Here is a 12869-nt window from a genome sequence, read left to right as displayed (position 1 = left end):
ACGCTGTCCTCATCTTCCACCGCACACATACTAACTGCATAGAAGCGATGTGCATTTTGGAACCATAGAGCCCTGCATACACATGTAAATCAATACTAGAGTTAAGTAATGATTTGTGCAGTATAACAAAACATTGGAACATTTTACATAGGAAAGCTTGGTTCAGTAAATAAACTCTATTTCTTGTTGTTCAAAGAGTCTTTACTAGTAAGCAGAGCTTTAAAAATGTATCACTCAGGTTCAGTCTGAGCCAGAATTGGTCTTGGGATTTTCTTTGTTTTATTTATTTTTTATTTTTTCTTTGGTGAGTGATAATAAAAGTTGAAATTAGTTTATTTTAGTTGCCACCTCTCTTTCAAATAATGGAACACACACTGGTTCCAAGAATATAAGAAGAAACAAATCAACTGAATAGGGTAAGCTGAAATGAATGCAAGTTTGCACAAAATCATCATTGCAGTCTGTCACTGAATATGCTTTTTTATTTGTATGAAAAGGAATTGCTTTAAACAGCATTTGTTTGTTTTCGGCTGAAAATGACAGTGCTGGAGGGCTAGAAATGAGATTTGTGCATTTTTCTGAGGCAGCGAGGAAAATTCATCCTTCGAACATGTTTTTGGAAAATCCCATTATGCAGTCATCAGCGTAACACAGACAAAACCCACATCAGGACTAATGAAGTCTCTCTAATTCAAAGATATAAAAAAGTCATCAAAAGATTTTGATTCTATGCCACGTTTGACACATTTTTATAAACATTTGCATCTTCTTTGATCAAAAGGAGGTCTATCACTTCTGGAAGTCGCTGCTGTTCATTTTAAAGGCATAAGATCTGAGACAAGGTTGTTGTTGAGTTGCGAATGTCATGTGACTAATTCAATATACAGCAAACAGTGCTCAATAATAAATAAATTCATGTTCAAATTTCAATTCAAATTTAAGCCCTGTTAACTAAACACCAAAGACCCACGTGATAAAAAAGTCGGAAAAACATTAAATACTTTGCTCACACACATACAAAGTAATGAGGAGCTCCGTGTCGATTGTAAGTACTCTGAAAACACAAGCGCACTGAGAGATGTTGCTCGCTCAGACCCAGAGAGATGCTGTTTCTTCTGAATCTTCCCCTAACAGATCAAACCCAGCCGCAGCTCAGAGTTACCCATAAGACCCCCGCAGCGATGGACGAGGCACATGCTGCACGCTAAGAGAGACGCAGATAGGGAAGAAAGTTAAGAAGAGCGAAAGGAAAAACAAGAGGCACGTTCCAGCACCTCGAGCCACTTCAAATACATCAGAGTCACATGTTGAGAAGGGAATTACAGACAGCCGTCAGGGGCCCAAGAGCCGCTTTATCAGCTCTATAAAGCCATGACTTGCAAGCATGCTATTTTGAATGATATTGTAGGCAGTCAGCCTGCTGTCTATAAATGTCAGAAAATTTGGCCTTCGGAGCAATTATGTCGTGCTCGATAGCTTCAGCTCCAATGAGGCATTGATTAAGCACAGTTTTGAAAGGTCAGCAGTTTTGATTTGGAACTAATAGTTTGCTTGCTATCGTCAAAAAAGTGCTCCTTTCCTAAAGAGTATCAAGATTTATTTCTCTCACTTGTACTACTATGCAGCGACAGACTCCGCTTTGGTCAAGTGTCAAATTTTCCATTTCAGCTTGAAAAATGACCATTTCTCAGAGCCAAATAAACTGGCCGGAATCTCCAGCTCAATGCATTGTGTGTAATCAGGCTCTAAAATTAACTTTTTTTCCACAACTGCAAAGAGCGGGCCAACTGAGAACATTTATCTGCTATGAATATTTTGCACCATTTATGAAAGTGAATTTTGCATCATTATTTGAAAAAAATAAATAAAATAAAAATACAAATAATAATAGTAATTATAATAATAATAATGATAATCCTGCATCTGCATGCCTGTGTGACTCTGTATTGACAATTTAATATTTATTTGTTTTTGTTTTTTTCTCCATTATTTTTTCAATATTTTGTATAAATCAATTTCAGAAAAATACTCCTAATTGCCATGTAAATACAAAATCAAATGTGGTCTAATGTATCAGTTAATTGGTCTTCTTGGTGCATTTCCCAAACAATAACATAGTATGATGCATTGTTGGTGACTTTTCTGTTTTGAACTTAAATGTCATTAAAAAGGTTGTAGTGTGATAATTTCTGATAATTAATCAGTTCAAGATCAAATTAATGTTAGGCTATTGCTTTAAATTCCGAAGAGATTTAACTTCCAGTATTATCTGTCACAAACAGTAAAAGAATATAGAAATGTAATCACTCTTGACATACTGTCATATACGAAGACTGATATTTCCATATGTGTTGGCTTAGAAGGCTACATATATAATTTTCTCAGGGTAGATGAAAATATAAATTCATACTATATAAACTTATATAAAAGTTTATCTCCATAGTACAATATGTATAAGTACGTATACTAACAATATCTACATGATGCAATTTTAGACCATATATGTTAACAATTTATAATTTATATATAAAACATCAAATATATAAAAATCTGTGTGTTTATATTATACATGTTTTAAATATTTTTTAAAACAGTTTTTTTTTTTTTTTTTTACTGTGATAAAGGTAAAAATTTAAAAAGAATAATAAAAAAGACACATCTTTATTTATATTTCACTTATATAATATCAACATGTATTGACAGGTTTTAGAATAGATATACATTTAACATGACATATGTCCATAAATGTACTACACATGCATATGCATTCAGATTTGTATTATTGAGATACATGTTAATATCTAAAATTGTTATAATTTCTAAAATGTTTTACATGTTTTCACGAAAATTATTTATATATGCACATATGTCACATTTACATATGTTAGCTTTATGATTCAACCAATTAATGTTGAATTTTTCTATTAAAGGAGTGATTTTCTCACTAACTGCACCTTCATGACACTTGGTGTATAATTTTGCCATTCATAAATTAACAGTGTATTTTTGTGACACTGTCACTGGTGCATTTGTAGCTTATTTCATCTTAAACAAACACAGACTGTGGAGTTATGAAGGAGATTATTCAAAAAACATTAAAATGAATGTAAATGGACCAGAACCAAATCCTCGGCTGTTCAGATAACCAACCAAGTGTGGGCGAAGAAAGCTTTCTGTAGCCCAGAACAGAGATGCAAATCACAGCGTGACTTACCTGGTGCCACGCAATTACCCATCATTCTCTGTGGCATTATTCAACAATAACATGCCGCAAACAAACATCTCTTTGTGAGGCTTCTCATCATATAAACACGAGGCCGGTGTGTCTGGCAGAGATACCAAACAATTACTTGAGCGGGAGGATTTACATTGTGCTGCTGAGCTCAGCGGCATTGTCAGAACGCACTCGCTGGATTGCTCAGGTGTTGTCAGATAATTTATTTAACATGGAAATTATTCTGCTTTGAGGCAAATTTCAATTACTCTGTTCCACCGGGGGGCAAACATAGGTTTGACTAAAATGAACATGATGCAAAGATTCAGCTCAGCTGCTGCTGCTTGATTAAAATACCACAAACAATCCGATGGGAAAAAGATGTTTAAAAATCTGGTGCTGGTCTGAAACCGAGACAATTGAATTACTGTTGCCAAACACTGAGCTAATTCTCCTGCTAAATACAACATTTGAGGCTTGGAGAAAATATACTACTTCCTTTTAGCAGTTGCACTGAAATTAATTTGATCAGATTTGGCCGGTGTTACTTTAGGATTATTGAGATACTATAATAGTATAATCAGAAGCTGTATCTGATAACAGTATCTAATAAACCTGAGCTAACATGAACTAACAATGAACAGTTGTATTTTTATAAATAATGTTAACAAAGATGAATAAATAATGTAACCAATGTATGGTTCATTGTTTGTTTATGTGACAGGGAAGGGACGGAAATGATGTGTGGCCAATTATGGAGACTCATACTTGGAATTTGTAATCTGCATTTACCCGTCCAAGTGCACACACAGCAGTGGGTAGTGAAAACACACACATACACACTGTGAACACACACCCGGAGCAGTCGGCAGTCTGGGGAGCAGTTGGGGATTCGGTTCTTGCTCTAGATCTCACTGAAGGTGGAAGAGAGCTCTGGTATTCAACTCCCCCCACATACAATCCCTGCCAGTACCAAGACTCGAACCCGTGACCTTTAGGTTACAAGTCCAAATCTCTAAACATTAGATTTAGGGTTAGGGTTAGGGTTAGGTTTAGGGTTACCCTAACCCTAACCCTAATTAATAAGATCATGTTGCAAAGCATTACCTTTAGAGTTAGATGTTTTTATTTATGTAACCGAGTGGTAAAAAGTATAGTAATTTATTTCTCCCTTTGCATCGTTAAACTTATTGTATTTTTATTTTCTGTTTTCTGTAAATTACTAAGTCAGAAGAAACAGTTAATATCTGCATTTTTCCTTGAGTCGTCAGTAGGTGGTGCTGTTTGCATTATGCATGGGAAATGCGCATGTGCTGTTTTCAGATCTTTTTGGGTGATGTGCAGGGAGCAACGTTGGGGAGATGTGCACTCTCTGTAATCAGTGACATATTTAAGACCATCCAAGGGTAAATCTAGTATTTCCTTCTAATCTTCCTCTTAAATATCATTTCTGGATATATATTTTGTTGTGTGGTTTCTAAAGATGTCATGTTATTAAAGTTGTATTGTGTACGATGGAATGACGTCAAACCCTGCGGTATAGGCCTGTTCAATTGTGGCTTTACACATTTTTTTACATTGTGCAAATGTTTCAGGTGTTGATGTTTTATCTGATTATTGACAGTACAGCATTTTGTTGAGGATTTCAGCCCTCATAAAGTGAATGTGAGGTGTAAAGTAGGAGCTCATCATTTTGTGAGTGTTATCTTTTTATTTTTCACAAATTATATGTAAGTGGGTAATATTTCCATGTTCTTATTATGCTTTGTTTATTTTGTATAGTATTCCCACTGCCGTATTGTACCGTGTAGTACCACATGTGATTTTAGTGTGGTAGTTTCTCTGTAGCGTCTCACAACATTTTGTTGTTGTGGTATTCCTTTTGTATTTAATTATTTAACTTTTGTATCTTTGTGTGGCGGCTGTATTTTTACTGGGCCGTGTTTGCGATGGTTAAGAGTTTGTTTCTGCTTATAGCAGTTGGATTGTGGAACAATCTGTTGAACATTAGGAATAATTATACACTGAGAAATATAGAGCTGTGAGATTTAAACTTTATTCCCAGCTCTTTGTATCCTTCTCTGTTTTTTTTTTGTTCCGTCTATTTTCAAAAATAGATATTTAACTTTTTTTCTTTGTTTCCGGTCTATTTTGAGCCGGAACGGTTTCTTGTACACTCTTGTTAAACATTTCAGAACATGTCATTCTTTTGAAAATACTAAATGAATAAACTACAAAGTAAGTAAACCCGCTAAAAGTGTTTCTGGTGGTCAATTAAATTCCCCGGTCACACATTTTTGGTACCAGGAGTGGGGTAGTTTATTCAGTTTGATTTGTTTGTGATGAGCGACGTGTTTTGTCGGGCAATACGGCAGTGGTGAATAATTTTGCAGAGGCAGTGGACGTCCAGAGCGTGGAGGATTGCGGTTGTGGACGTGGTGATCGACGTTGGATTGATCGGGTTTACGGGGTGCCAGGTGTGACGACTGCTCAGAAGACTGGTCCAGGTTGACGTGATTCCTTCTGTCAAGTGTGCAGCGTAGCTTCCAGGATTTAACGGATCCATCCAAGAACTGTGTATCAGTGCGAGGGCGTCTGAGGTACTGGAAAGGACTGGGAAGTTTGGACGAGTTTTACACCAAGGACATTTATATTCGACTGAGTTGTTCATCCTGAGTTATTTTTATTTTATTTTGACCTGCTTGTGTAAGAAATGTCAGACACTGACGAACTGCCTGCAGGGGGGGTAGATGTCCCTGTTGAGGGGGCTGTGGGTAATGATGTTATAGAGCAAATGAGAGGTCAAATTCAAGAGTTAAGAGATTGGAGGGATGATGCTCTGGCCAATAGGGCAGTTGGTGGGGGTAATTCAACTCGCTCTTATATTTATGTCCCTCGTGAACGTCAGATTCAACCCTTTTGCGGGGAGTACAACAAAGATGGGAGGTCTGTAGAAGAGTTTATTGAGGAGGTAGAAAGGGTTCTACGGGCCAGAGATCAAACCCAGGAAGAACAGTTGGACTTTATTATTTCACATCTGAGGGGGCCCGCACTTGAAGAGGTGCGTTTATGTGTGGGAAACCAGTCCAGACAGGCCAGTGATTTGTTTGCATTCCTACGGGAAGCGTTTGGAGAACGGCGTAGCGGGACACAATTGTTGCAGATGTTTTACAATCGCAAACAATTGGAGGGGGAAGACCTTCGAAATTACTCTCATGCTCTCTCTCGCCTATTAAGCTCTGTCACAAAACAGTCCCCAGGTGGTCTGGCTAATGAGCAGGGAATTTTACGTGATCAGTTTGTGGAGGGTGTGCGAGATGCTGCATTAAGGCGAGAGCTGCGTAAAACAATCAGAGAAAAGCCCCAGTTGACCCTGCTTGAGATACGTAATGAAGCCATTCTTTGGTCAATGGAAGAGAGCAGGCCGATTAGAGTTGCAAATAATCGACCCATCCATTCAGAAGTTCTGAGTGAAACTAAGGATAATGCTGCCGGGTCTGAGGCTCAAACATCCACTGTGTTAAATGATATTTTACAAGTGATTACACGGCAGGACAAGCGAATAAGTGAGCAAGAGCAAACCATTTCAGAGCTCACTAAGGCGGTAAAGGAGTTGACTGCACAACGATCAGTGTCAGTTCCGCAAAATTTTGTGCCCTCGTCAAAGTCTCCTCCCAGGTTTACAGAGGAGGGAGAACCTATCTGTTTCCGATGCAATGAGGTTGGGCATATTGCTAGGCGCTGCACTATGAGACAGGGTGGGAGACCCAAGAGTACTCCCAGGACCAATGAAAGGCAAGAAAACCCAGGTCCTTCCATGGCGCTGAGTCAGGCAACGCAAGGGGCAGTGTCTGGTTCACCGCCTGAGGGAACCAGTCGAGATAGGTTCCTTGAACGAGCAGTTGGAACGTGCCCTATGGTGGACTTGAAAATCAGGGGTGTGATAGTGTCATGTCTGCTCGACACTGGTAGTCAGGTTAGTACCATCACAGAGGGATTCTTCCGAGAGCATCTGTTTGGTAATGAGAGTGATGTGTTGTCAACTTCAGGTTGGCTGAAGATCACAGCAGCCAACGGTTTAGACATTCCTTATTTGGGTTACATGGAGCTGGACGTGGAGGTTATGGGGATGACTTTGCCTGAGTGTGGCTTCTTGATTGTTAAAGAAACTCCTAGTCCATCGTCTATGGCTGTGCTTATAGGAATGAACATTATTAGTAAGTGCCGACAGATTGTTCACGCTGAATTTGACACTGCATTAGGTGGGAGACTAGACTCCAACTGGAGGGTAGCCTTCCAGCAGGCCCAATCGGTTGAGTTAGTGGAGCGAGTTTCATTCGCTCGTGTCGCAGGTAAGACTCCTGCCCATGTGCCTGCTTGGTCTGCAGCCACTGTCCTGATCAAGGGTGTGGAATCTGGAAAAAAAAGGGATGGCTCTGCATGGTTGGTTGAACCAGTGAACACACCCTTGCCAGGAGGTTTGGTTGTAGTACCTACCTTGGTCACATCAGAGTTACCTTTGTGTCCAGTGAGAGTACTTAACCTGTCTCAGGAAGACCTTTGGCTTCAGCCCAGAGCTCGTTTGGGTATGGTGTCTCTGATAGATGGTAGCACTGCGGGTTCATCCTGCGAAGTGAAGTTTCAGCGAATCTCCGCAGACACAGAACGGGTCACTGTTGGTGTCGGTCAGTGTTCTGAACCCCCCATCCAATCGGTCTTGGATCATGTCGACATGGGAGGCACGCCTGAACAGCAGGTTCAGCTAAAAGCGGTTCTTGAGAAGTATTTAGGTGTATTTGCTTTGGACGATGATGATCTAGGTTATACAGATAAGGTTCAACACGAGATACATTTGACTGATGACGTTCCGGTGAATCAGCCTTATCGACGCATTCCACCCAATCAATACCAAGAGGTTAGAGAGCATATCACAAAGTTACTGAAGAAGGGTGTCATTCAAGAGAGTGTGAGTGCTTATGCCTCGCCAGTGGTATTAGTTCGCAAAACCGATGGGTCACTACGTTTGTGCGTAGATTATAGGAAGCTCAATGCAAAGACAAGGCGTGATGCATTTCCGCTACCTAGAATTGACGAGAGCTTTGATGCCCTCCGGGGAGCAAAGTTTTTCTCAACTGTGGACTTGGCCTCTGGTTATCATCAGATTGCGGTGAGTGACCGGGATAGAGCCAAGACGGCATTCACGACACCCTTTGGTTTATTTGAGTACCGGAGGATGCCGTTTGGGGTCTGTAATGGACCGTCGACCTTTCAGCGGCTTATGCAAGCTGTCATGAGCGATCTGATCTTTCAGGTGTTGATAGTGTACTTAGATGACATCTTGTTGTTTTCACAAACATTTGAAGAACATCTAGAAAGACTGGAGATGGTGCTGAAGCGGTTGGCAGAGACTGGTTTAAAGGTGAAGCTAGGGAAGTGTCGATTTCTCCAAGACACTGTGCGCTTCCTTGGTCATCAGGTGTCAGTGCAGGGGATTTCACCTGACCCTGACAAGGTTGCTGCAGTTAGTAATTGGAAGATCCCGGAGAATGTCAAGGAGTTGAGGTCATTTCTGGGGTTCTGCAGCTATTATAGGAAGTTTATTGAGGGATTTTCAAAGATAGCTGGACCCTTACATGACCTGGTAAATTTTTGTCTGAGGGAAGGCAGGTGTGCCAGAAGTGGTCGTCACTTTAGTACTCTGTGGTCTAGTGAATGTGATTGTGCATTCAATCAGTTAAAGGATAGACTGACAATAGCCCCGGTACTTGGTTTCGCAGATTTCAGTTGCTCTTTCATCCTTGAAACAGACGCGAGCCAGAATGGGTTAGGTGCCATCTTATATCAGAAACAGGGTGATGAGAAGCGGGTCATTGCGTACGCCAGCCGTAGGTTGCGTAATGCAGAGAAAAATGATCGCAACTACAGTAGCATGAAGCTCGAGCTACTGGCCCTCAAGTGGGCAGTAGTTGAGAAGTTTCGTGGCTATTTACTTGGGTCCTGGTTTGAAGTGATCACAGATAATAATCCGCTCTGTCACTTGCAAACCGCCAAGTTAGGAGCGATTGAGCAGAGGTGGGTAGCACAGCTTTCTGTCTTCAATTTCGAGGTGAAATACAGACCGGGAAAGAGTAATGCTGCAGCCGATGCGCTGTCTAGGCAGGAGTTTGCAGGGGAGCCTGAATCTGATCCGGACGCTGACTGGAATGAGTGTATAGCGATTTGCAGTGTGATTAGTCGGGGTACAGCCTTGGGACCTGAACTCGCATTTAAGGGTGTTGAGTGCGCCAGGTTGAGGCAGATCCGTGCATTGGAGGCTGGAGAACAAGCTGGCACTGGTCTCCAAGGAAACACTCATACACTCCCTGGCTATACTAGGGAACAGCTGGTTGAGTTTCAGAAAAGCGACCCTGTTCTGAGAGAATTTAGAAGATTCTGGGACAAGAAAATGAGACCAGTGCACCCAGAAAGAAAGTCGTTATCTAAGTCAGCGAAGTGTCTTCTGAAGCAGTGGAGTTTTATCAGAGAACGTAATGGGTTACTGTATCGGGTAGTAGATTTTTCTTCTGAGGAGAGCTGTTGGCAGTTGTTGTTGCCAGCGTGTTTGAAAGAGCGAGTGCTGCTGAGTGTGCATGACGATATGGGGCACCAGGGCATTGAACGGACTGTGGGGTTGTTGAAGCAGAGATGTTTTTGGTCTGGTATGTATGAAGATGTGGAGGAATGGGTAAAGAAGTGTCAACGGTGCATCCTCACAAAGATGCCGCAGCCCAAAGTCCGTGCCCCTGTGAGAGCATTTTTGGCTTCCAGGCCCCTTGAAGTAATTGCGGTGGACTTTACTGTCCTAGAGCCTGCTTCTGACGGGCGTGAAAATGTTCTGGTTGTCACAGATGTTTTCACAAAGTTTACACAGGCATTTCCCACCAAAGATCAAAAGGCCGATACCACAGCAAAGGTCTTGTTGAAGGAGTGGTTTATGAAGTATGGCGTCCCGGAGAGGTTGCACTCCGATCAAGGCAGAAATTTTGAAAGTGAGGTAATCGCTGAGCTGTGCAGACTCTATGGGGTGAAAAAGACCCGTACAACCCCTTATAGGCCGCAGGGAAATGCCCAATGTGAACGATACAACAGAACGCTCCACAACCTGTTACGTACACTACCCCCGGAACGGAAACGGCGTTGGCCTGAGTACTTGCCAGAGTTAGTCCATGCATATAATGTGACGCCACATGCTACTACCGGTTTTTCCCCTTATTATCTTCTTTTTGGGGTACAGCCACATCTGCCCATTGATGCATTGCTGGGTGGTGAGGAAGTCTCTGAGGGGAAGCAAGACTGGTTATCTGTTCATCAGGAGAGGCTGAGGTATGCCCATGAGAAAGCTAGGGAGTACTCAGAGGAAAAAGCTCTAGAGAGAGTGACTCGTTTGAATGAGAAGGCATTTTGTCCCCAGGTCGGTGTGGGCGAGTTGGTGTATTTGCGTCAGCGGTTTCCAGGCAGGAACAAGATTCAAGATGCCTGGAGCCCAATTGTGTACCGAGTAGTGGAAGTAATAGGCACGACTTACACTGTGGAACCTTTAGAGGGAGGGCCCTCAAAAAAGGTTCACCGGTCAGAGTTGCGTCCAGGTGCTGTGCCTACTCCTAGGCCTAGGAGTAGGGACAGATCTCAGCCAGATACACAGCAGGTTACCATGGTTGAGAATGACACTTCTGAGCCAGATTTTGTGGTCGTAGAGGAGGTGGTGCAACCTTCTGTAAGAGGGGCCACCAACATTCAAGTTAACTCAGAGGCACCCGGTACTTTGGGTAGCTCTGAAGGTAACCAAGTACCAGTATCATCTGACACTGGTAGAGATTTTGCAGAATCTGATGGTGTGGCCTTAAATGCAGAGGTTGCAGATGAGGTTATTCGGTCTCTAGGTTTTGAAACTGGTGAAATGTGTGACAGAGTTCAGAGAGAAGTACCCGTTCCAGCTGTGCGCAGAAGTAAGCGTGCAACTGCTGGTGTTCACACAAATCCTTTCCATGCACCTAGGTCTGCTTGTAATGCAGTAAGTGTCAGCACAGATATGGTGTCGCAAGTGCTGACCAGTATTGGCACTGCGTTGTTTGAGAAGGCATTACGAGGTGCCATGAATACTGAATTTATTACTGAGTGAGTCATCGAGGACGCTGACTTATTGCAGGGGAGAATGTAACCGAGTGGTAAAAAGTATAGTAATTTATTTCTCCCTTTGCATCGTTAAACTTATTGTATTTTTATTTTCTGTTTTCTGTAAATTACTAAGTCAGAAGAAACAGTTAATATCTGCATTTTTCCTTGAGTCGTCAGTAGGTGGTGCTGTTTGCATTATGCATGGGAAATGCGCATGTGCTGTTTTCAGATCTTTTTGGGTGATGTGCAGGGAGCAACGTTGGGGAGATGTGCACTCTCTGTAATCAGTGACATATTTAAGACCATCCAAGGGTAAATCTAGTATTTCCTTCTAATCTTCCTCTTAAATATCATTTCTGGATATATATTTTGTTGTGTGGTTTCTAAAGATGTCATGTTATTAAAGTTGTATTGTGTACGATGGAATGACGTCAAACCCTGCGGTATAGGCCTGTTCAATTGTGGCTTTACACATTTTTTTACATTGTGCAAATGTTTCAGGTGTTGATGTTTTATCTGATTATTGACAGTACAGCATTTTGTTGAGGATTTCAGCCCTCATAAAGTGAATGTGAGGTGTAAAGTAGGAGCTCATCATTTTGTGAGTGTTATCTTTTTATTTTTCACAAATTATATGTAAGTGGGTAATATTTCCATGTTCTTATTATGCTTTGTTTATTTTGTATAGTATTCCCACTGCCGTATTGTACCGTGTAGTACCACATGTGATTTTAGTGTGGTAGTTTCTCTGTAGCGTCTCACAACATTTTGTTGTTGTGGTATTCCTTTTGTATTTAATTATTTAACTTTTGTATCTTTGTGTGGCGGCTGTATTTTTACTGGGCCGTGTTTGCGATGGTTAAGAGTTTGTTTCTGCTTATAGCAGTTGGATTGTGGAACAATCTGTTGAACATTAGGAATAATTATACACTGAGAAATATAGAGCTGTGAGATTTAAACTTTATTCCCAGCTCTTTGTATCCTTCTCTGTTTTTTTTTTGTTCCGTCTATTTTCAAAAATAGATATTTAACTTTTTTTCTTTGTTTCCGGTCTATTTTGAGCCGGAACGGTTTCTTGTACACTCTTGTTAAACATTTCAGAACATGTCATTCTTTTGAAAATACTAAATGAATAAACTACAAAGTAAGTAAACCCGCTAAAAGTGTTTCTGGTGGTCAATTAAATTCCCCGGTCACATTTATTTATTTTGTTTGTTTATTTATTTTCTGTCTTCCTTTAATTGTAGTTACTTTTAGTAAAATTGTCATCCCCCGCAAAATATTCTTAATTTGCGCTTGAATATAGCAGTTGTTTTTTTACTATTGGGCCAAATGTTTCTAAGGACTGTCAGGTTATGTTTACAGTTGTATTTACACGTGAGCCTGGTATGATGCGGCACAATTACAAACCGTTCTTGGCCCAGAATTCTCGGCTGTGCTGTTAGAGTGTGTGTGCATGATGTCGCCACTCTGTTGCCTGGCTACCAGTTTCTCCATAGCT

General features: G+C 41.1%; 1 protein-coding gene across 3 annotated transcripts; it reads left to right on the top strand.

Moving 5' to 3' along the window:
- The first annotated feature begins 4354 nt into the window (after positions 1 to 4354).
- On the top strand, positions 4355 to 12531 carry LOC127977878 (uncharacterized). 3 transcript variants are annotated; one of them, XM_052583064.1, is made up of 4 exons: positions 4355 to 4620; positions 4839 to 4909; positions 4997 to 11680; positions 11899 to 12531. In XM_052583064.1, exon 3 carries the CDS (start codon positions 5928 to 5930, stop codon positions 11370 to 11372), a length of 5445 nt encoding a protein of 1814 aa, XP_052439024.1. In that variant the 5' UTR covers positions 4355 to 4620; positions 4839 to 4909; positions 4997 to 5927; the 3' UTR covers positions 11373 to 11680; positions 11899 to 12531. The 3 variants fall into 3 exon arrangements, with proteins under 3 accessions (XP_052439024.1, XP_052439023.1, XP_052439022.1); XM_052583063.1 differs by having other exon boundaries at positions 4839 to 11680; positions 11899 to 11969; positions 12057 to 12531; XM_052583062.1 differs by having other exon boundaries at positions 4839 to 11680.
- Positions 12532 to 12869: the final 338 nt, after the last annotated feature.

The sequence above is a fragment of the Carassius gibelio genome, chromosome B18, assembly GCF_023724105.1.
Source record: "Carassius gibelio isolate Cgi1373 ecotype wild population from Czech Republic chromosome B18, carGib1.2-hapl.c, whole genome shotgun sequence".
NCBI classification, from domain to species: domain Eukaryota; kingdom Metazoa; phylum Chordata; class Actinopteri; order Cypriniformes; family Cyprinidae; genus Carassius; species Carassius gibelio.
Note: the sequence above shows the minus strand (reverse complement) of the source record. Positions and strands in the feature narration are given on the sequence as shown.